Here is a 23,610-nt window from a genome sequence, read left to right as displayed (position 1 = left end):
GTGACAGGGCTGGGGCATGTCGTGACAGGGACTGGAGGGCCCGCTGTGGTGACAGGGCCCTGGGGATGTTTACACAGCGACGAGGGCCTGCGAGGACATGTCGCAGCGGGATGGCGGCTGTCGCGACAGGGCTGAGGCGGCTCGTGACAGGAAAAGGTGACGGGGGAAGCGAAGAGCGGCGCTGTCGCGACACGGCCGGGGTTACCGAGGCGGCGTGGCCGCCCCGGGGACGCCGCCCGGGCTTGGGGGTGGCCGGCTCCGGGCAAGGCGGCCGGCGCCGGCGGGGCGGAGCCAGCACCAAAATGGCGCCTTTTCCGCCACATTCCCGGCGCCGCCAAGCCGTCCCTCCAAGGGCGCAGCCCGGCCGCTCGCCCCGCCTCCTCGCGGCGCCCATTGGCCAGTTTGAGACGGACCGCCGTTCTCATTGGCTCGGCGCCCCGCCGCGGCCGACGCCTCCGAGCTATGATTGGGCAGCGCGCCCGTCAATGTGCGAGCCCGCCTTCCCCCGCAGGGCGACCCGCGCCGCCGCTTGGCGGTCCCCGCTGCCAATCACTCCTCCGCCCCGCCTCCCCCCACCCATTGGCGGCGGCGCGCGTCCATCACGCCGCGGCCCACGCCGCCGCGGCCGCTCCCATACGGGGTCTCCCTGCGAGCCCGCGCGGGCGCCGATTGGCCCCCGCCGCCGCCGGCCCTCCCCCCCACTCCCCCATTGGCCGCCGCCCGCGGCGCTCCCCCTCCCCCACGGGGCGGGGCGGAGGGGGCGGGGCGCCTCCCGCCTCCCTCTCCCCTCCGCCGGCCCGCCCTCGCTTCCCATTGGCCGCCCTCCCCGTCACTCGCCCGCCCGCGGCGGCGCCCCATTGGCGGAGGCGCTGGCGGGGGTGGGCCGCGGGGCCGGGGCCGCGGCGCGCGGCTCCCTCCCTCGGCAGCCCCTTGGCGGTCACCGGCGGGGTTAGGCCGCCTCGTCAGCGAGCCGGGCCCGCCCGCCCCTCCTCTCCCCCGCCCCGCCGCCGCTCGGGCTCGCCCCCCCCGGCCACCATGAGCGGTAAGGACGGGCCCGCCGTGCCGGCGGGAGGGGGGCGAGGGGCGCACGGCCGCCCAAGCAGACGCAGACGACGGCGCCCGCCCGCTCGGAGGGGCCAGAGGCGGCCCCGCCCCAAGCCGGGCCGGGCCCCGCCGGGCCGGGCCGGGCCTCGCCTCGCCGCGCCGGGGGGACCTGCCGGGGGAGGGACCCGGGGGAGGGGGAAGGCCTCGGGGGAGGGACCCGGCGGCCGGGCCGGGCCGGGCTGGGAGCGGAGGAGGGGGCGGCGGGGGGGGGGGGTGATGGGGGAGGCCGCGGTAATCGGGGCGGGGGGCACCGGGGGAGGGAGGATCCCGGGGGATCGGGCGCGGAAAGGGGGATTTTTTGCGGGGGGAGGGTGTAGGCCTGGCGGGGGCGGGGGGGCGGCTGTGAGAGCAGGTATCGGGGGAGGGGGGCGCTTCCCCACCCTCCCCCCCGGGAAGGCGCCTTGGGGGGGCGGATGCGGGGGGGGCCGGGGGGGGGGAGCCGTGGGTGGGGGCTCTGGGGGGAGGAGCCGGGGGGGGGAGGAGCCGGGGTCGGGGGGAGCCGGGGGGTGTTTGGGAGGGAGGGAGTCCAGGGAAGCGATGCTGGGGGGGGACCCTGGTCAGGGGTGCTGGGGGTGTGAGGAGGAGCGGGGGGCGCAAGGCCCAGGTCCTAGCGGGGGGGGGGGTGCCAGAGGAGGAGGATGTGAAGGCCCCTGAGCGGTGGGAGAGGAGGGACTGGGGGGAGCAGGGCCCCCCGTGCGGTGGGGGTCACAGGGAGCACGGATTGAGGAGTCCTGGCCAGGGGATCCCTGGGGAGCCCTGTGGGCTGGATCCACGGCGGGGGAATCCTGTGGGCAGGGCAGGCAGAGGGCCTCCGGGGTGGATCCACGAAGGACCGGGGCAGGAGGTGTGCTCCCAGGCCAGCGGGGAAGGGAAAGGGGAGGCCCGGGGAGGACCTCGACGGGGGCCAGGGAGTGTCCCGAGCGGGTGGGGAGGAGCTGGAGCCTGGAGCTGGGCCGGGTCCTCCTCCGCCTGTCCCGCTGCCAGCTCCCCTTTGGCAGCTCCCTCCGGTTCCCAGCCCCTTCACGCCAGTGCCCAAGCAGCACACTGTCCCCCCGGAGCGCTTGCCAGCATGCCTTCCCCCCTGCTCTGCCCAGCCCTCCTGCCTTCCCTGCCCGTGGCTCCCCGTGTGTCCTCGCACCCCTCATCCCCCTCTCCTGCCCAGAAATGTCTTTAACTCCCACTGTCGTTTCCCGCCCGCGCAGACCAAGAGAGTCCCGAGGAGATGGCGACAGTGAAGCCCGAGAAGGGCGAAGGAGATGCCAGCAGTAACAGCAGCACAGGCGGTGGGGAGGGCCAGGTGAGTGTGCGGAGAGAGGAACAGCCCCAAGCTGGCGGCCTCCTGGCTCCGCTTGCCCTGGGGAACTCGCCGTCCCCGTAGCAAAGTCCAGGGCCGGGCCGAGGTGTTTGTTTGGCCCAGCCGAGCGTTACGCCGGCTCCTCTCCCTGAGCAGAGGAAGAGAAGGGCGAGTGCGCGCCGGGGGATCGTCACGCTGCCAAACGCCCCGCCGGAGCGCTGACCCGCAGCGCCCGTGGCTTCCCCTCCTCCCCCAGCTCTGTGCAGTGCCCTCGAAAACATGACAGTTCCTCTGCTCCCAGTAAACACCACAGCCCCGACCGGCCCTTCTCCGGGTCGGGGTGCCCAGGAACGACTGTATTTCCCCGGAGTTGTTCTCCTGTGGGGAGATTCACCCGCTTTGGGGTGGAGGAGACGTCTCTTCTTGCCTTTTACATGCAGTCTCCCTCCCAGAGGGGTTTTCCCTGTGGGTTCAGTCTGTCCTGGCCTGACAGCCCTGTGTCTGGCAGTTGTATTTTTCCGGCTGTGGGTGGGTTTTCTCAGGAAGGAGTGTTTATCTTTTCCAAGTATGCTCCTCCCTGCTTTCTCTTTTATTTCCCCCCCCTTTTTTTTTATTTTTGGCCTGCCCATTGGGCCGCCTCCTGTTTCCTTAACTCCTCCTCTCCTTCCCAGGAATCGCAGCCTTCCCCGCTGGCTCTGCTGGCAGCTACCTGCAGCCGGATTGAGTCTCCCAACGAGAACTCCAACAGCTCCCAGGGCCAGCAAGGCGGGAGCGGCGAGCTGGACCTGACAGCCGCCACCGCTCAGATCGCCCAGTCGGCCAACGGCTGGCAGATCATTTCCGCCGGCTCCAGCACGCCCACGGCCTCCAAGGAGCAGGGCAGCAACGGCAGCAACGGCGGAGACGCCTCCAAAAGCCGGCCCGTGAGCGCGGGGCAGTACGTGGTCACGACCGCTTCCAACCTGCAGAACCAGCAGGTGCTCACGGGCCTGCCGGGCGTTATCCCAAATATCCAGTACCAGGTCATTCCCCAATTCCAAACCATCGATGGGCAGCAGCTCCAGTTTGCCACCACCCCTGCCCAAGTCAACGTGCAGCAGGATGCCTCTGGTCAGCTCCAGATCATCCCCGGCACGAACCAGCAGATCATAACGAGCCGAGCGGGGACGAGTAACCTCATCGCCATGCCAAACCTGCTGCAGCAGGCCGTCCCCATCCAGGGCGTGGGCTTAGCCAACAACACCCTCTCAGGGCAAACCCAGTACGTGGCCAACGTCCCCGTGGCTCTGAACGGCAACATCACCTTGCTGCCCGTCAACAGCGTGGCCGCCAGCCTGGCTCCCACCTCTCAGACGGTCACGTTGAGCAGCTCCGGCTCTCCGGATAGCAGCTCCCAGCCGGCCACCTCGGGTGCTGCCATCAGTTCCACCAACACGGCCACGTCTCACGCTAGTTCCGGCGCCTTTTTTACCAACGCCAACAGCTATTCCACCACCACCACCACCAGTAACATGGGCATCATGAATTTTTCCACCAGCGCGACGGTGGGAACCAACGTCCAGGCGCAGACACCCCAGAGGGTCAGCAGCGTCCAGAGCTCGGACTCTCTGCAGAGCCAAGTTTCTGGGGTGGCTTTGCAGCCGGGGCAGCAGAAAGAGGGGGATCAGAGTCAGCAATCGCAGCAGCAGCAGCAGCAGCAGCAGCAGATCCTGATCCAACCTCAGCTAGTCCAAGGAGGGCAGACAATCCAAGCCCTCCAGACCACCCCGCTCTCTGGGCAGACCTTTGCCACTCAAGCCATCTCCCAAGACGCCTTGCAGAACCTGCAGCTCCAAGCTGTCCCCAACTCCGGGCCCATCATCATCCGAACGCCCACGGTGGGTCCCAACGGGCAGGTGAGCTGGCAGACCATCCAGCTCCAAAACCTTCAGGTTCAAAACCCCCAGGCCCAGACAATCACCTTGGCCCCCATGCAGGGAGTGTCGCTGGGGCAGACGGGCAGCACCAGCACCACGCTCACCCCCCATCGCCTCCCTCCCCAGCGGCACTGTCACGGTCAACGCTGCCCAGCTCTCCTCCATGCCAGGCCTCCAGACTATTAACCTCAGTGCCTTGGGAGCGTCTGGGATCCAGGTGCATCAGCTTCAAGGGCTGCCGCTGGCCATAGCCAACACCGCCGGTAAGTTGTTTGGTCTCGGTTCCTTTCCGTAGCTGGGCAGAGGAAATCGAAGGCGAAATGATGTTGCCTGGCTGCACGCAGCTGGCTCCGTGCACTGTCTGGACTCTGCGGGGTTCGGGATGCTGGCACAGTCATGCCAGGGCTAGAGCTGGGGGTGATCGATGCCAAACCGTGTTGGCACGCGGGCTGGCGCTTATGCTGGCCCTGGGAAGGAAGTATTAAGCCTCTGCTGATCGCCAGGAGACACTGAAACTCATTTTGGGGAGTTTCTGATCTAATTAACTCCCTTGGGAGGCTGATGGCATGAAAAGAAACCGAGGAGATGCCTGTGAATAGGGAAGGAGGGAGATGTGCGGAGAGGAGAGGCGGGGGAGAAGGGGGACGCTGTGTGCGGCGCTACGGGTGAAGCGTGGTTTTGTGCGAGGCCGCCGTCCTGCCCCAACGGCTGCCCAGGGGTCTCGGGTCGGGGCTGGGGCGTGGAGCTGAGTCCAGCTCGGCTGTGGGAGCCCGCAGAAAGAGTCACAGCCTTATAAAACTCCGGAATAACTTAAATCCCCCTGCCCTCCCCCTAGAAAACAAACAAACAAAAAGCCTTGGGGAATTTCCTTGCAGGGGCGGAAGAACAGGCTCTTTAAGTGTATATTTAGCCTAAAGTTGGGTGCTGGTGTGGGACGCTGTGATCTCATCCTGCCCGAGACGGGCCCGCATTCACGGCTGGTGCAGAGCTCCCCGCTCAGTTCCCCCGGATCAGCCCCGTCGTCTCCCAAAAGCTCCCGCCAGCCCCGGGGGGGTGCGCGGACACGGGGTGCGAGCTTGAGGCCGCTCGGCTTCCCCTTGGAAATGCCGTGCCTGCCTGTACGAGGGGGCCGTAAGCTCCTGCTGCGGAAGAAATCGGTGCCGAAAAGGAGCTCTGCTTGCTTTTCCAGTGTTTTTCTTTTCTTTTTTTTTTTTTTTTTTTTGTTCTGGCTCCAGCTAAAAAGGCAGTTGCTAGATTTAGTCACAGCTGAGAGGCAGCAAAAAATGTTGCTCAATCTGACTCGTGCTTCCTTCTCGCGAGAGGAGGCGGCTGCTCTCCCGGAGTTGTTTTGCAGCAGTATTTTGGGCTGTTGCTACAGCAGCTTGGCTTCCAGGCGTCCGCGGGTTTATTACAGACCGTGCCGCAGTCGGGATTAGCCTGATCCTTGGATTTCCCCGAGCGGAGAGACCCGCTTGGGCTAGAGGACGCTCGTTTTTGCACCCAGAAGGGAGCTGATGGTGCGTCACCGCTTTTATACGTGGAAACGCGGGTGGCGGAGGGCCCCTTTCGTCTTCGGCGGGATCCCCTCGCCCCGCAGCCTGGCAGGGCCGCTTGCGTCGAGGCGTGCTTGTTTTGAAGGCGCGGAAGAACCGCATGGGCGACTCCTAGTTCCTGTATTTGTGCCTGGCTCTGCCCTCGGAGGTGGGGCAGGGAGGAACGCTCCAGAGACCACCCATCCAACGCGCTCACGCTGGGGAGCCGCCTCCTCCTCCTCCTCCTCCTTCTTTTTTAGCTCATCAGCATGTTTAGCTCTTGATCCGCAGCGACAAATTCACCGTCCGACGCTGGCGGCTGCACCCAGAACCGCGGCCGAGGGCCTCGCTCGTCCTTAGCTCGGAGGATGTGACGTTCAGGCACCGCTTTGATGTTGTTAAGGTTTGAAAAAACCAGAGCAGGGTTCAGGTTTCAAAGGGCTTGCGGGGACCCACCGAGACCCCCGCTCGACGGGACTGTAAGTCAGGCTCCTAGGACGAGGTCGCAGAGGCTGCGGCTGGGACAGAAAGCTTCCTGGCACTGATCCGTTCGCACAATTTGCGTGGTTTAACTCAGGCCGGAGGAGTTTTTCTCTAGCTGGGTCCCTCAGACGTGGTGATGGGTCTGTTTGTCCCCCTGCCACCTGCAAAGAGCCCCTCTCTGGTGGGTGCTGAGCCTCCCCGGACCTTGCACGGGGTGCGTCGTCACCACGGCCACGTAGCTGAGCCGTCCTCTGCCACGTTATGGGGCTGTGAATGCGGATCCCTCCCGCTCCGAGCTCTCTGATGGCAATTTAAGGGAGCGGTTTGCTACCAACTCTGCCTGTTGTCCAGATCGCCGAACGTTTCCCACGAGGAGCCTCCCCTTCGGCTCTGCGAGCACGCACCACGTGTGCTGGAACCTTCTGCGCTCGCTTTCTGCTCGAGGCTAGGAGTCGGGAGGGTTTTTTGTAGCAGGAAAAGCTCCTCTGCTTCCGAGGGAGGTGAATGGAAAATAAAAACTCAGTTTTGCTTGGGAGGGGAGACTGGCAGCTGGTCTTCCCAGCCCCTTGGGTTTTGCCACGTGTTACGGTGTGGTGGGGAGAAGGGGGTGCGTGGCGAGGGGTTTCGGTAGCTGAGCGCGCACCCCAGCTGCCTCCCAGGCTTGCGGCCACCGCGTTTCCTACCACTTCCCTGCAAATTTGTCGTAGCTGAGCTGCTTCAAAGAGCTCAGCTCGGCTTCCTTCGGGGCTGACAGCCGCCCCGGTGTCCCGGCTTGGTGGCTGCGGGGCTGCGGGAAGCACGTGTCTCCTTTCCTGCACCCCGCTCCGGTCCGTGGGCAGGGGGACTCCTCTGTGGCTTTCAGCCCCTTGCGAGGGCTGGGGGCGAGTCGCTGATGAGATTTCTGCTTTTTGCTTTCCTTTCTGCGAAGCGGGGAGGGGAGAGATCCCCCCGGAGAAAATGACACCTAAAAAGGTCTTTAAAAATCAGATTTTTCGCTCCTGGCCATGAGGCAGAGCCCGGCGCTCTGTGCAAATGTAACTCAGCCTGTGTTTGTATTAATTAGGTGGTTTGCAGGCTGCCTCCTCCTCCTCGGCGTTAGATGGGCTGTGCGTTAGCCCCAGTGGCAGAGACATGAGAAGGCGAAGGCCTGTGACCGTAATGGGCTGGTATGTGAGCAGACAGGCCCTGCAGCCGGCTCTGCTGCGAAGGAAAGGCAGCCACAGAGCCGGGGAGGGGATTTCCTCGGCTGGCATTGCCCCAAAAACCCACGCGTGGGTTTGGGTGCCACCGCTCCCCACGCGAGTGGGCAGCAGGACTGCCTCTGGGATGAAGAAAAGAGGTTTTGGGTGCTCTTCTGTGGGTGTAGCAGTGCAAAGGTGAGTGTTACAACACTCGGACACCTTGGTGGGGTCCTCACCCCAGAGAACAGCGTCACCCAAATGTCACCGCAGTGCTGGCCTGCTCGGGGAGGGGACGTCCTGCACCAGGCCCCTTCGCGCGGAGGCTTTGTGGCAAGCGGGGTGGGGGCGATTTCAAGAAGTTTGCGATGCCGGGGTTTCTCTTCCCCTTTTGACCGAGCTTTAGGGAGGAGGAGAGGGACTTTTTTTTAGCTCCGTGTCTGTGTAGCTTTGCCAGCGAAGTGGCTCTGCCCCACGTACCTGTCCCTGGCAGAGTCCTGCTGCTTAGCGCTTCGTGCCTCGGAGATAAAGAGCCCTGCCTGGCTGAGGTATGTGCTGGGTAAACAGGCGTCCGCCGGTGGCTTCCCATTAGGTCAGCGCTGGAGTTAAACCGCTCATCCGAGGCCCTTGTTTGGTGCAAAACAGCCAAGAGCTAAAGGGTGTTTTATTCCAGGGGAGGATGGAGCTGGGAGGGGGCAGGGGGCACTGGTGGGACTGGGGAGATGCGCCAGCCCCCAGCCCTGCCCCCTGCCCGGGGGTGTTTTGGCAGGATGAGCTCCGTCTATCGTTTGGACAGGGGCTTGTGGTCGAATCGAGCGGTGGGACGTAGCTAGGACATCCTTCTGAAAGAAAAAAAAAGCCTTCATGGGGGAAGTAACCCTTTGAAATCTGTTTACCAAATGCATCCCCAGCGCTCTGCTGCGACTTTGTTCTTACAGGGCTCTTCCCAGCCGTCGGAGCACTGACACAAAGACCTGATTGTCTCCTATTTTCTGTTTTTAAGGGAAGCTTTGTAGCAGGGCCTTGATGAGACATCCACATGGCATCGTCTGCGGAGGGGAGGGGAAAATCGGAATCAATCTCGGGCCAGCAAGCCCTGACAGGATCTCTCCTTAACGTGCTGTAATTGTTTGTTTCATTACGCCCATGACATCACGTCAGAAAATAATTATATTGTGAAATTTCCTTCTCTAAGCCGTAGCTGGGCTGGACTTTAAATACCCTCCCGGCTTCCTTGGCTGACCTCTCTCCTTGCCATAATAAAGGGGGTGGTTTACTGAAAAAATTACACAAATCCCGAGAGATCCCGGGGTCTGCTTGGGAAAAGGGAGCGATCCCGATATAGAGCCGGTGTTATTGCAGCGCAGCTTTGTCCGAGCGAGGTTGTGCCCCACACAAAGTTGCTGTGGGTCTGGGGCTCCGTGGGGCAGCCCTGCTGCTCCTCCTCCTCCTCCTCCTCCTCCTCGAGGCCGGGGCTCGGCCGCCCAGGAACGGGAGCGCGGGTTGGCAGTCGTGCTGGTCTGACTGGTTGGGTGCTGCGCACCCCGTGACTCCTCGTGGAAGAGTTTCCTCGCCCGGCTCCGGACCGTCTCGCCGGGCCCTAATCTTCCCCTTCCTTTTATCTGTGCCGACCTCAGCCCCGCTGCCTCCTCGCCGAGGAGCGTGGTTTTTATCGCCCTTTCACAGGAGCTGGATCCTGGGCCCCAGGAGTAGGGGTAGTTTCAGCGTGGCTCCTTTCCAGAGCCTCAGCTCTCAGGGCGCTGGCTCCCCCTTCGGAGAGGCTCACGTCGTCCAGCCGTCTCCCCATCCCAGCGCAGGACGTCTAGGTTAGATGCCATGAGCGATGCGGGCGCAAATTCCCCCTCTCTGCAGAGGGACGTGATTAAAAACAGGGGCTTTGAGGCTTGGAAAAAGCGTCCGCCCTTGACTGCGGTGGACGAGAGGAATACAGAGGTTCAGGTGCGGTGAGAAATGCCTGCGGGGATTTCGCCGTCTCCTGGGTGTGCTTTGGGCTGGGCTCAGGCCGCAGCCCTCCTCCTCGGTGGTCACGGGGATCGCCCTTCCCCGTCTCAGCTGGGCATTTTCCTCCTCCTGTGCTCCTCATGCGTCATCAGGGACTTCTCTTTTTAACTAGCCTGATTTCTTTTTTGGCGTGGTGTGGTAGGACCTGCCTATGCTATGAGGTGAAGGTGCTCCGGCTGCCGGAGCTGCCGGTTGCTGGTGATCTGGTTTGCCCTGGCAGGGACGCCCCAGTGAAGGCTTTGGCAGAACTAGAGGCTTCATCCCAGTTTTACAGCAATCCAGACTGGAATTAAAAGGGCAAAGGAGATCTGCGTTTCAGTTTGCAGCATGACAAAGGTATTTAGCGAGTCCTGAGGGGGTCAGGGATCTTGCAAATTGGACGAGGTGACCTCCTAGCTCACCTCCGAGTCCGCCCGTGTGTCGCAGGGCTGGGCGGACGCGGCTCCCGCTCCCCCTGCAGCCCACCTTGCTCTTGACCCGACAGCTCCGTCCCTATTTATTTCTTCTCCAAAGGAAGTGTAATTTATTGTGACGCACAGAAACCTCCAACAATTAAAGGATATCACCAAACTTGCCGTGTGGCTTTTCAAGTCATTAAACTCTAGATTAAAACACAATTACTCACTGTGCTGCAGCCCGACTTCAAAACTGCACCATCGTACGCGGCCGGGCACCGTGTGTTCCCCTCTCCGCTGTCCATAACTCCGAAGAATTATTAAGCGAGAGCTTGGCTAATTTACATGAATGACTTCCTACTGCAGATTAACTCATTTTGCAAATTAGTGAGGAAATCAAACGAGATCAAAATCAAGGGGACTGCATTACAAAACCTACTTTGTTCCTTTGTGTAGCAAGTGCAGCTTAATTGTCTTTGATCTGTCTGGAGTAGAGCGTGGTGGTGTGTTTTGGGGAGAGCAGTGAGCATCAGCGAGGCAACGCTGCTCGCCGCCACCCCGGGCTTTCAGACTCTGCCAAAAAAGAAGAGGAGGAGGAAATGGGGAGAACTTGAGTTGTGAGCTACAAAGGTTTGATTTTGGGGTTGGTTTTTTTTTTCAGGCTCATGCCTGCCGTCTGTCGTCCGCCGTGAGCAGAGATGTGCCGAGAGGTTTGGGGAGCCCCGGGGCTGCGCGCCACCGGGTTTTGCTGCCCTTTCTTTTAGCCTTAAAACTTCCTCTTGCCTCTTTTCATTGCGTCTGGAAGCTGACGTCGGTTTGTCGTGCGTGCCCCGCTCCGCGTGGTGATGACTTACCCCCCTCTTCCTCTCCTGCCTCTGCAGAGTTGCAGCTGCCAATGTTGCAGAGTTTGCACAAGAAACTGGTTTTTTTTTTTTTTTCCAGATCCTCCCTAAAAATGAACATCGAGTCTGTTTCCCCTCTCCTAAGGTCAGCTGGGGTGGATCTAAAAATGCTCCTCTCTTCTATCCACAGGGCATTTCTCACCTCGTTTTAGTTTGCTAAATAAAACGACTAAACCGAAGCATTTTTCCTCCGACGAGCAGTTAGAAGACAAGAAACACCTTGTCTTGAGAGAAGTCACAAACCAAGACTCGGGTGCTTTGGTCTTTTTTAGCGTGAGACTGGCAAACGTCTACCCCTCTTCTCGGGGGTCTCGGAGGTCGGGACCCCCATCCCATGCTGACGGAGCGCGGGCTCCTTCGGGCAAAGACAGGTCAGGTACAGGAGCCGGGTGCAGCAAAGCGGGGTCACCTCCTGCCCCTGTCGCCTGTCTTCACAGGCAAGTCCTTCCCAGGGTTTTCCAAGGATTAAACCCCCTCCTTGCTCTGCTATTAATATATTTTTTCAGGATTTCAATGACCTGAGCGTGGACCAGGGGCTTGGCAGCCTTCATGAAAGCTTTGGTCTTAGAAGTAATCTATATTAGTGGAGATAATAAACGTAAATTATCCAGCTGGTTTCTCTCCACCAAGCTTTCTCCTGAAACTGCAATATTCTGGAGACTTCGGCGCGTCCTGATATGTGAAGAATGAAGCGTGTACGTACAAGATCTGTCTTCTCTTGCCGTAATTTATTTATACCTTAATTAGATGCGAGCCATAGATTACCAGAAGGAGGATTTGGGTTTTTTCCCCTCCATATGACATGCCAACAGACTATAAAACGCTGCGTAGGCTTTTGCATGTTTGAAGATTGAAGCCATTCCAAGACATCAGGGCTGGATTCTCCCCCTCCCAAGCGTATTTTGGGGAGAGCGCGTGTGTCTTCTCCTTCCTTTTAACAACAGCTCTCCCCGGACGGCACATACGCGACAGGGAAATCTCTAATCTGTCGCTGTAAGGCAAGCTGTTGTCGTTGGCTTATAAAGCTTAAAAGAAAAAAAACCCTCCCTGGTTCCCTCCGTGCTGGTTTTAGACTGTAAACATATGTTGCAAGAGCTGGAGGGGGGACTGAAAAGGTTTTGTCCTAAAATTGCTAAACTTTGCGGGGAGCGCAGGAATGTTGCTGATGAGGTAAGGGAGGGCCCAGCCAAGATTTCCGAGCGGGGCTCAAAATTGTGTCCCCTTTGCAGGGGGGGACAAACAATTTCCCTTCTGCTGCCTGGCGGCGTTGAACAGCCAGGCCTGGCCTGGTCGCTGTCACTCGATGGTCAACAACGTTCCTTACCACCTTGGTGTCCCGGTGTGAGGGCAGGCAACCATCGCCGTTGCGGTTATTAATGCTACCACCGCGCAGGAGCCCCGTCCCGGGGCTGAACTGGTCTGAGTGTGTCGGTCACGGGTGTTATTTGCAGCATCTTTTGGCTGTGATTCAGCCGAGCGTTTCCTCCTGCCCTGGTGCGGACTGGAGGGCATCCGCAGGGTTATATGGTCTTTGGGGCCGGCGCCATCCTTTAACACACGATGCTGGAGTGCAGACGTGTGTTAACGTCCCCTCGCCGTAACACGGACGACATCCCACCTTCTGCTTAGACAGCGGCTTGCGCTTTGTCCCCCTGCGGACAAACCGGCCCCGGCGTGACGTGAGTAGAGAGACAGGGCGAGTGGATGAGTCAGGGTTCGTTTCCTTGATTGCAACCCGTCTCTCCTGGTTCTTGCTTTGATGCTCTGGGTGTCTCAGTCCTCGATGGCAAAGGGCTTGCCCGGCGCTGCCGTCTCCCAGGAAATCTGGACCCCTGCAGATTTGGGGGGGCAGAGCAGCCAGCCCTAATTCCAAGCCTCCCCGTTTGCATGCTCCTGCCTGGGAGAGCAGAGCTCCTATTGATGCCATGGCCCAGAGGAGTGAAATCGGAGCTGTTCCTCCTGCTGGAGGAAGCCCAGACATGGAGCATGGCCTGGCTGCGCACATAAATCCCCCACCGGCCACGCGGATCATTGGCAGTGCCACCACAGAGCTGCTGGGCATCGCGGCCCTGAGCTGGCCCGTTCCCCAAGTAGCCAGGCATCTATTCCTGGTGGCTTTTGTCCTTTCCTGAGCGTGGGCCTGTGCCCCAGCTCCTCCGCTGAGCTTTGCCAGGGCACCACTGACACCTGCTGGTAACTGCAAAGCCGTGGGGCCCGGGGAAGGCTGCCCGCTGCCAGAAACTCTTCGTCATTCCCCCCTGGTGAAACTCCCTCCCGGCCGCAGGGAGAGAGCCCAGCCTGCAGCTAATGGACGTTTCGGGCCGGCCTAAGTCTGAAGTTCATCCTTCTTCAGTGCCAGCACCTCTCCTGCGGATGCTTGGTGTGCTGCCTCCTGCCTAGAAGCTGCTGCATGGAAAACCAGGTTTTTAAAGCAAATTTCACCGCTTTGCTGAAGGTACTTGTCCCAGCAGGGCTTCTGAAAAGGCTGCGGTGGCCTCCTGTGGTAGCACCGCTGGTGGCAGCGTCTCGGTCCCCATGCCGGGGAGGTGGCCTTCGTTCCTGCAGCCCTGTCGTGACACGGCTCTGGAGGACACCGGCAGCAGGACCGTGGGCTGTTTTTTGGGAACGCCGGCTTTGGAAACTGCAGTCTTGTGACATTTGTGCTCCCCATTTAAGAAGCAGCTTCCAGGTACTGGGAAGAGGAGATGGAGTGAGTGAACCAGCGTCTCCCAGGGCACCAAGACGTCCCTTGCATCCCGATGTCCCCATCAGCCTCTCTCAGGGCTGGCTGGCACCGTCCTTCCCGTTAACTCATCCTCGCTGGAGCCAGCCCGGCAGCTGCTGATGAACAGCATCAGGAAAGCCCCCAGACGGGTGTTTTTTGGGGAAGACTCATCCCAGGATCTCCAGAAAGAGTGGCAGAGCGCAACGTCATTTGCTCTTGGGGACAAGCGTGTGTGTTTGCACACGCACGTGTTTTATCTCAGCCCCGTGTTCAAGCACCACCACGTTCAGGCAGTAATCTCAACCCTGGCTGCCTGCTTGCGAGGAAGTTGGTAGGAAAAAGGTGAATTTTGGGCTCAAATCGCAGCCTGTAGCCAGCCAAGGATGCCACCGCCCGTCCGGCGGAAGCGTCTCAGCTCTAAATCTGCCGTTAGACTTATTGGCATATGTTAATTGCAGCTGAAAAGAGATTACTCAGCCTGCCGTCTCTGCGCCCGCTCCGGCTTTTCAGCATGAAAATAATCAAGCAGCGGAGCTTGAAGGGAAATAAAACACTTGTGAAGTGTAGATGGGGTTATTGGAGAAGCAATTAGATGACAGCATAAGCGTAGAGCAATAAAATGGCAATGAAAACTGATAGGCTTAAAAACTTCCTACCCCTCGACCCCCCCGTTACGAATGGTTTATGTTTGTCTGCATTTGGGAGCTCGTCACCGCTACCCTGCGGTTCCTACGGCTTTTGTAATTGGGAATTGCTCCTCGGGAGAGGGAGGGACCGCGTTCCGCGAGCAGCGCCAGATGATTTTTCAACTTTATATATATATCCCTTTCTGTAATCGCAGTAATTAACCAGTGAGCGCGTGCCGATAATATCTTCGCTGATGGATGCTGCTGAAGACTACGATCTTCCAGCCCACTTTATTTATTGCTGCCTTTTTTGGGGCGGGGGGGGGGGGAAATGCGGTGGTTGGCAGGAGGGTTTGCATCTGCTCTGTAGATTTGCTCCTGGATTGTTGCTTTCATCGGCTTTAAGCTGGAGAAATGCTTGAAAAGGGAAAACTACCTCTTTCAGCCCAAAATACAAGGGGGGAAAGGGACCTCGGTGAGGTCGGTAGCAGGGTGTGATTCAGAGAAGCCCAGGTTTCCCTCGGCGATGTTTTGATGTTTGCTTTATTGCTGACACCAATTCAAGCTGGCCGGCGCTGCTCGGTTTACATTTTTGCTCTGTTTTCTGCACTAGGTTAGCTGAAATAGCTGGAATAGTTGGCAGGTGGCTGGAGTGACGTAGGGGGGGTGTTTTTCCTGAGAGACGCGGCTCTTACCTCTCCTCTGGACACAGACCGGAGGGCGTGGACCAAAATGTGGGGCGATGTGTGGGAGCTGGGGGGGCCCCCCTGCTTTGCTGGGGGCTGTGGAGGGCAGGGAGAGCCCCGGGGCTCTAGGGAAGGCTTGGTGTGGGATTCCCAGGGCTGGAAAACACAGGAGCCTGCAGAAAGCCGAGGGAGAAGGCTGTAATTAATAACTTCCTTCGGCTCAATCAAGCCGAGACCCTCCCGGCTTTGCGGCTGCCGTGGGGAAAGGCCGGGGAAAGCCCCTCTCGCTTCCCTCCTGCTGGTCGGGGCTTTGCTGACCGAGAGCCCGCAGTAACCTCCTGTGTTCTTCTTCCAGGCGACCACGGTGCTCAGCTGGGTCTTCACGGCACGAGCGGAGACGGGCTGGGAGACGAGAACGCGGCTGTGGAGGAAGGAGAGACCAGCCCGGATCCACAGCCCCAGCAAGGACGGAAAGTGCGGAGAGAAGCATGTACCTGCCCCTACTGCAAGGACAGCGAGGGAAGGTAAGGCTGCTCTGCCGTGGATCCGGCAACGCCGGGCTGCTGCCCAAGCGACCTCCGAACCCCCGGGAGCAGGCTGAAACCCCAAAAACGTCTTGTTTGGCCCCGTTCTCCCTCCTTCCAGTCAGCTGGAGCTTTCAGGGTTGTTTTAACTCTTTCCCTTGGAATCTTTCAGGAGCTCTGGGGATCCAGGTAAAAAAAAGCAACACATCTGCCACATCCCAGGCTGCGGGAAGGTGTACGGCAAAACCTCTCACCTCCGGGCTCACCTGCGGTGGCACACCGGGGAGCGACCCTTCGTCTGCACCTGGATCCTCTGCGGGAAGCGTTTCACCCGGAGCGACGAGCTGCAGCGACACAAGCGCACGCACACAGGTAGGGCTCGGGATGCTGGTTCCCCTGGGATCTGTCACCTTCTTCTCCCGGGATCTGTCACCTTCTTCCCCCGGGATCTGTCACCTTCTTGCCAGCCTGGGTGCAGGGGGAACTGGCCCAGCCTCTGCCTGACCCCTCTCTCCCTCCCTTCTCCCAGGGGAGAAGAAATTCGCCTGCCCGGAGTGCCCCAAACGCTTCATGCGGAGCGACCACCTCTCCAAGCACATCAAGACCCACCAGAACAAGAAGGGAGGCGCGGCCAACAACGTGGCCATGAACGTCTCCGCCGTCCCCATGGACACGGGGGCCTCGGCGGAGGGTAACGGCGGGGCCACCCCCTCGGCCCTCATCGCCACCAACATGGTGGCCATGGAAGCCATCTGCCCCGAGGGCATCGCCCGCCTGGCCAGCAGCGGCATCAACGTGATGCAGGTGGCCGACCTCCAGTCCATCAACATCAGCGGCAACGGGTTCTGAGGGCGAAGCGGGACGCGGGCACCGGCGGGCGACACGGCGGCGCCGGGCGGCACGGGGCCGAGAGGCGAGCGGAGACGGAGCCGGGAGCTATTTTCACCACGAGGGTGACGTCCCTTGTCACCCTCCAGCACTAAAGCCCAGCTCCTCTTACCTGGGATCGCAGCCCTCCTTGAGCTGTCCGACCTCCGGGGCCCGGTGACCACACACGAAGGCCAGAGCTATATATATATTTTTTAATTTCGGCTTGACCTTATTATTATTATTTTTCCCACCCACCCCTATCCCTCCACTCCCTCCCTGAGATCCGTCTGCCCCTCCGTAGCTAGCCTTCGACGCCATCATGCCTTGGTAAAAGTATATGATCGTTGAAATACTTTTTAGCAAAAAAAGAAAAAAGAAAAAAACAAAAAAAAACACCAAAAAAACACCAAAAAAACCCCAGAAAAAAAAAAGAAAAAAAGATTCTATATTATTATTATATATATAAAAATATAAAATGTGTTCGTTTGAGAGAGGAGAGATTTTGCTGCGACCATGGCTTGGTCTCTTTGATGCCTTATCTTGGAACAGGTTGACCCTCTGGGCAGTTTGGACAGTGCCCGAGCTGTCCTTCAGACCTTATATTACATTTTACATTGTAATCTTAAAAGAAAAAAGAAAAAAAAACCACCCCAACCCCCCGGTCTTTTTTTGTACGCTTTGCTTTTAGGTTGTTCTTTAATTTCTTTGTAATTATTTGGGTGAGGTTTTGCGCTTTTTTTTTATTTTATTTTATTTTCCTTCCCCCTCCTTCCCTTTGTAAAAACAGCTGCCCTCTCCCTGCCCTTCACTGGACTTTTTGATCTTTCTTTTCCAGCGATCTTCTCGGCGAAGATCCTTTTCCTCCGGCTTTTCTAATCCTCGCTCTGGCGGGCTGAGCGGTGACTCTACCCGTGGAATCGATTTGTAAAAGGGTTTCGTGCAGGTTCACTCGAGCTATTTAGCAGAGGGTCTGGGACCCGGTGCGTTGGGGTACGGCGGGAGACGGCTCGGGAGGTCCTCCTCGGGGAAAACATCTAGTTTTTTGGGCCGCCGTTGGTCTTAAGGATAATAATAATCCTGAAAAATCAGCGCCTCTGGAGCTGGGCAGCGGGAGACGGCGCTTTTCCACCCCGGAGAGGTCCCAGCGGCGAGGGTGAAGCATCGAGGGGACACGGGACGGGGCCGTCGCCTCGTGGGTTTTGCCGTGACGCTGCTGGAGTCCTCCTTAAAAAAAAAAAAAAGGGTGTTGGAAATGGGGACAGTTCAGGGAAAAACCCTTTTGGTTTTCCAATCCCCGGCTTTTCCCACCCTGGGAGGACCCGGACGGCTCAGTCTTCTTCCGTTCTTCCTCCCACACCCTCCTCTTCCTGCTCCAGACAATATCTGCCCTTTCCCCTCCGGCCGTAAACAGGCAGGGGCTCCCTGCCCGCCGCAGGAAGGAGCCGTCGGGGGGCCCGGCGCCGTCCCCCCGATACCGGAGGGGGGGAAATTTCATCTCAGGGTGATGCAGAGCACGCGGGGCAGCTTTTATTTCATCCCCGAAACAAGGCAACGGTGGGACGTGGATCCCAACCACCCCCTCGAAGGCCGCAGGGAGCCGTTCGGTGAAATTCCTTGGGTTTTGAGCGGAAATTTTGGGGTGAGATGAGCACGAAACGGGGGGCCGAGCTGGAGAGGAGAGAGCCCCGCCGGGCAGCTTAGCGGAGAGCCGAGCAGAGCAGGCAGCGTCGGTTGTAGGAGCGACCCTGGGATGTGGAAACCAAGCCCGGGTCGGAGCCGGAGCGGGTGTTGAGCTGACGGTAGTGGTTCGGAGAGGCGGAGGCGGCCGCCGGCAGCCCCGTCTCACCGGGTCGGGCTCGTCGCCTGCGTCCCCTTCGCTTGCGGGGGGGAAGGCGGCGCGGAGGCCAGAAGCCCCCGGTTTTCCTCGCTGATCTCGGATCCGTGAATCCCCGCCTGCCAACGGCGTCTTCCTCCCTCCCCGCCCGAACGCGAGGGGTTCGGCTCTTACCCTTTTCTAGAAGCGTTTTTATTTTTTTTTTCCTGCCAGAGGATAACCAGGAAAATTCCCGGGATGCGAAAAGCGGCGATCCCCACCGCCGCGCTCCCCGTTCCCGGAGATGCCTCCTCCCGCCCTGGGCTTGCCCGGTGGGCTTCGGCGTAGCTGGGACCACCAGGAGGGAGATGGTGGCTAGGGGCTGAGCTTGCCAAAATGGCTCAGGTGGGCTGGAAAGGCCTTTGGCGAGGAGTTAAACCAGCGCTCCCCAGCCGGGGAACCCCCGGGGGGCGAATTTTCTACCGAACCCCCAAACTCATCCACGCTCGGACGCTTCCCACGGCGGGGTGGGCTCGTCGGAGCCGGGGAAACCCCCCCCCCCCTAAATCCACACCAGGGACCCCCTACCCGGGGCCGAACGGCGGCAAAACCCAGCCAAACTGTGAAGCGCGAAGGTGTTTTTACCTTGTTTTTTTTTTTTTTTAAAAAAAACAAAACAAAACAGAAAAAAAAAAAAAAAGAAAAAGCTCTGCAGGGAGGGAGGCGGCGAGCGTGGCGATTCCTCCGGCCGATCTTTCCGCTCTCTCTCTCTCTCTCTCTCGATATATATTTTTGCATTTGTATATTTTTATATAGGAAACTTTAAGCATTTGTATTTTAATAATCTGTGAAGCACTATGAGTTCCCCAGCGCGTTGTGTCCGTCTCCTCCCCCCCCCCCCCCCCCCCCCGTCGATACTGGAAGTTACAGAGAATTGGTAGAAAACAGGAATTTTTTTTTAATTTAATTGTTGATATATTTGGGGTTTTTCCCCTTTCCCCCCACCCCGTAACGCGGGGGTCCCCGAGCCCCCCGCGCTCGCCGGCTCTGCTCCGTCCCAGCCCCCCCCAAGCGGGAATCAAGTGCCAAACCCCCACCCCGAAACCGCGCCGAGGGGACGGGCTCTGCCGCGGGGTTTTGGGGGGTCCCGTCCCCCCCCCCCACCCCGCTGACGTTCCCCAACGTCCCTGATGGAGCTTAATTTTCCTATGGAAACGCGGCCGGGAGGGAGGGGGGGTCCTCAGCGGGGGACGGCGGGGGTGGGCTCTGCGGCCGTCCCCCCTCATATTTTGGGGGGGGTCAGAGGATTTTGGGGAGGGGGGGGGGGATGCTCCCAGCACCGGGGTGGGGGGCAGCTGGACCCGTTCATCCCCATTTCGGCTCTGTGGCCCCCAGATCCCTCCCCCTGCTCCTTGCACCCCACGGGCCCCCCCAACCCCCCCCCCCCAGCAGCCCCCCAAAACACCTCCAGCCACCCCCAGGGCGGGGGGGGGGACACCCAAAAACGTGCCTTGACAAGGGGGTGACAGGCTGGGGACGAGCCCCCCCCTTTCCCAAAACTTTATATCCCCCCCCAGGGGGTTGGGGGGGGGGACACACACAAATTGGGGCGTCGGGGCCGTCCCCAAGGTTCCCCCATCTCCCAGCTTTAATCCGCCGTCACCCCTTAATTTTGGGGGGGGCCGGGGCCGGTCGTCTATGCAGCGCGGGGGGGGCAAGGGGGGGTCCCCCCTCCACACTGGCAATAATTCTCTCTCCATCAAGACTGTTTGATCTTCCCCCGTCTGTGCTCTCTCTTCATTTTGGGTTTGGTTTTTTCTTTTATTTGCCTTTTTTAAAAATCCGGTGGCCGACGTAATAACACCCAAAACGTGGGTTTTGGGGGTTTGGTTCCTCCCCCCTTCTCCCCCCCCCCCCCCCCAAAGTGCTATTTTTTTGTACAAAAAGACTTAGATGAAAATGTTAGTTTTTTTGGGGCTCCTTTGTAAACGGGGAATGACGATTGCTTTTTTTTTTTTTTTTTTTTTTTTTTTTGTAATAAACACGAGTCGCTGGCGTTGTCTGGAAATCTGCGGGCTTTCGACTGGGGGGGCAGCGCGGCTGCTTCGGGGGGGGGGGGGTTCAGTCCCAAAGTGGGGAAACTGAGGCACGGCATCAGCTGGGGCTGCCATGGGGGGAAACGGAGGCAGGGAGAGGGCGATTTGGGGGGGGAAACTGAGGCAGGGAGAGGGCGATTTGGGGGGGAAACTGAGGCAGGGAGGGGCGATTTGGGGGGGAAACTGAGGCAGGGAGGGTGATTTGGGGGGGGAAACTGAGGCAGGGAGGGCGATTTTGGGGGGGAAACTGAGGCAGGGAGGGTGATTTGGGGGGGAAACTGAGGCAGGGAGCGGGGTTTTGGGGGGGAAACTGAGGCAGGGAGGGCGATTTGGGGGGGAACTGAGGCAGGGAGGGCGATTTGGGGGGGGGAACTGAGGCAGGGAGGGTGATTTGGGGGGAAACTGAGGCAGGGAGGGTGATTTGGGGGGGGGAACTGAGGCAGGGAGGGCGATTTGGGGGGAACTGAGGCAGGGAGGGAGATTTGGGGGGGGAACTGAGGCAGGGAGGGTGATTTGGGGGGAAACTGAGGCAGGGAGGGTGATTTGGGGGGGGAAACGGAGGCAGGGAGGGCGATTTGGGGGGAAACTGAGGCAGGGAGGGCGATTTGGGGGGGAAACTGAGGCAGGGAGGGCGATTTAGGGGGGAAACGGAGGCAGGGAGGGTGATTTGGGGGGGGAAACTGAGGCAGGGAGGGCGATTTGGGGGGGAACTGAGGCAGGGAGGGCGATTTGGGGGGGAACTGAGGCAGGGAGGGTGATTTGGGGGAAAACGGAGGCAGGGAGGGCGATTTTGGGGGGAAACTGAGGCAGGGAGGGCGATTTGGGGGGGAAACGGAGGCAGGGAGGGCGATTTGGGGGGAAACGGAGGCAGGGAGGGTGATTTGGGGGGAAACTGAGGCAGGGAGGGCGATTTGGGGGGGAACGGAGGCAGGGAGTGTGGTTTGGGGGGAAACTGAGGCAGGGAGGGCGATTTTGGGGGGGAAACTGAGGCAGGGAGGGCGATTTGGGGGGGAAACGGAGGCAGGGAGGGTGATTTGGGGGGAAACTGAGGCAGGGAGGGTGATTTGGGGGGGAACTGAGGCAGGGAGGGCGATTTGGGGGGGGAAACGGAGGCAGGGAGGGCGATTTGGGGGGAAACGGAGGCAGGGAGTGTGGTTTGGGGGGAAACTGAGGCAGGGAGGGCGATTTTGGGGGGGGAACTGAGGCAGGGAGGGTGATTTGGGGGGGGAACTGAGGCAGGGAGTGCGGTTTTGGGGGGGAAACAGAGGCAGGGAGCGGGGTTTGGGGGGGAAACTGAGGCAGGGAGCAGGGTTTGGGGGCCCGGGGGGCGTTGGGGCTGTGGGTGATGCTGGGGGTGGGCGGTGAGGGCTGGCTCCCACCCGGGGCACCCCGTCCCGCTCTCCTCCCCGTTGCGGGGGCAGCACCTTCCTCCTCCTCCTCCTCCTCCTCCCCCCGAGGGCTGCCTCTGGCCGGGACCCTGCCTCCTGCTTCCCACCCCCCCCGCACGCATCCTGCCAGCTCCCTCCCCGCAGCCGGAGGCACCCATGGGGCTGGCGCCGGGGCTGCCAGGTGGGTGCTGGGGGACCCCCCACCCTAGGGGGGGGGGGGAAGGTTTTTTTTGGGGGGGGGGGGGGGGGCTGGGAGCCATTGTCACTGTGTGTCCCCCCCCCCCCAGGCCCCCGCAACCTCAGCTGCGTCTCCTACAAGCACCCCAGCGTGCGGGGAGGGTTGGGGGGCAGCGGGGGGGCCAAGGCCGGCACCGTCCGCTGCCCCCCCGGCCAGTGCTGCATCGGCATCTGGAACCAGAGCCACGCACTGGTGCAGGGTGAGGACCCCCCCACCCCCTCCCGGGGGTGTATCGTGACATGGGGGCTGATCCTGACATGGGGGGGGGGGGGAGAAGGGGCCTGATCCTGCCCTGGGGTATTGCTGGGGAGAAGGGGCGGGGGCCTGATCCTGGGGGGGCATTGGGGGGCACAGAGGGGATGGGGCGGGATGGAGGGGCCTGATCCTGCCCTGGGGGGGTATCGGGGGGGGGCAGAAGGGGATGGGGCGGGATGGAGGGGCCTGATCCTGCCCTGGGGGGGTATCGGGGGGGGCACAGAAGGGGATGGGGCGGATGGAGGGGCCTGATCCTGCCCTGGGGGGGTATCGGGGGGGGGCAGAAGGGATGGGGTGGGATGAAGGGGCCTGATCCTGCCCTGGGGGGGTATCGGGGGGGGGCACAGAAGGGGATGGGGCAGGATACAGGGGCCTGATCCTGCCCTGGGGGGGTATCGGGGGGAGCACAGAAGGGGATGGGGCAGGATACGGGGGCCTGATCCTGCCCTGGGGGGGCATTGGGGGGCACAGAAGGGGATGGGGTGGGATGAAGGGGCCTGATCCTGCCCTGGGGGGGTATCGGGGGGGGCACAGAAGGGGATGGGGCGGGATGGAGGGGCCTGATCCTGCCTTTAGGGGCAGCTGGGGGGCTGGGGGGGGTGCTGGGAAGCCCGGGCGCCTGGGTCCCTTCCCAGCTGCTGCGCTTGACCTTGGCCTTGAGAAGTAGCTACAGCGGCGCTGGGATGGAGCAGCGCTGCGGGGGGGTGTCCCAGGCGGGGGGGGTCCCGGGGACGGGGGGGGGTCCCAGCCCCAGCCCCAGGCTCGGGGTCCCCCCGCCAGCACCCTGGGGTGCCCCGGTGACGGTGGCGGTGTCCCCAGGCTGCTGGGGGGGCGGGGGGGCTGCCTGCCCCTCTCCCACCTGCGCCCCCAGTCCCGCGGGCCCCCCCGGCGGTGCCGTCCTCGTCTGCCTCTGCCACGGCCACCTCTGCAACGGCAACGCCAGCGGGACGGGGACGGGGACGGGGACAGCGCTGGGGCTGGGGGGGGCCCCGCCACCACCCTGGTACTGGGGGGGCACTGGGGGGCTGGATGGGAGCCACTGGGAGGCCAGGGGGTGCTGGGGGACACGAGGGGTGGGGGGGCGTGGGGACGCACGGGGGATTGGGGGGACCCGTGGGGGACCTGGAGACCTTCGGGGGGCCCACGGGGGGATGGGGCACCCATGGCGGGGGGGGGCTTGGGACCCATAGGGGACCCGTGGGGGACTGGGGGGGACCTGGGACCCTTAAGGGACCTATGGGGACCAATATGGGGATGGGGAACCCATGGGGGGGTCCTGGGACCTATAGGGGACCTATAGGGGACCTATATGGGGATGGAGGACCCATGGGGGGGTCCTGGGACCTATAGGGGACCTATATGGGGATGGAGGACCCATGGGGGGCTCCTGGGACCTATAGGGGACCTATATGGGGACGGAGGACCTATGGGGGGCTCCTGGGACCTATAGGGGACCTATAGGGGACCTATATGGGGACGGAGGACCCATGGGGGGGCTCCTGGGACATATAGGGGACCTATAGGGGACCTATATGGGGATGGAGGACCCATGGGGGGGTCCTG

The 23,610-nt window shown here is 61.1% G+C and overlaps 1 protein-coding gene across 1 annotated transcript; it reads left to right on the top strand.

Annotated features, from left to right (window-relative positions):
- Nucleotides 1-941: 941 nt before the first annotated feature.
- Nucleotides 942-16,478, top strand: SP1 (Sp1 transcription factor). Its single transcript, XM_082332298.1, is given in 7 exon segments — nucleotides 942-1,042; nucleotides 2,307-2,401; nucleotides 3,070-4,421; nucleotides 4,423-4,577; nucleotides 15,219-15,387; nucleotides 15,560-15,759; nucleotides 15,917-16,478. Coding segments are annotated over 7 exon segments (2,298 nt in total). The 5' UTR covers nucleotides 942-1,035; the 3' UTR covers nucleotides 16,237-16,478.
- The last annotated feature ends 7,132 nt before the right edge of the window (nucleotides 16,479-23,610 follow it).

Source organism: Platalea leucorodia (assembly GCF_965183815.1).
Source record: "Platalea leucorodia genome assembly, chromosome: 23".
In the NCBI taxonomy this organism is placed as follows: Eukaryota; Metazoa; Chordata; class Aves; order Pelecaniformes; family Threskiornithidae; genus Platalea; species Platalea leucorodia.
This window is presented reverse-complemented; position numbering and strand designations above follow the sequence as displayed.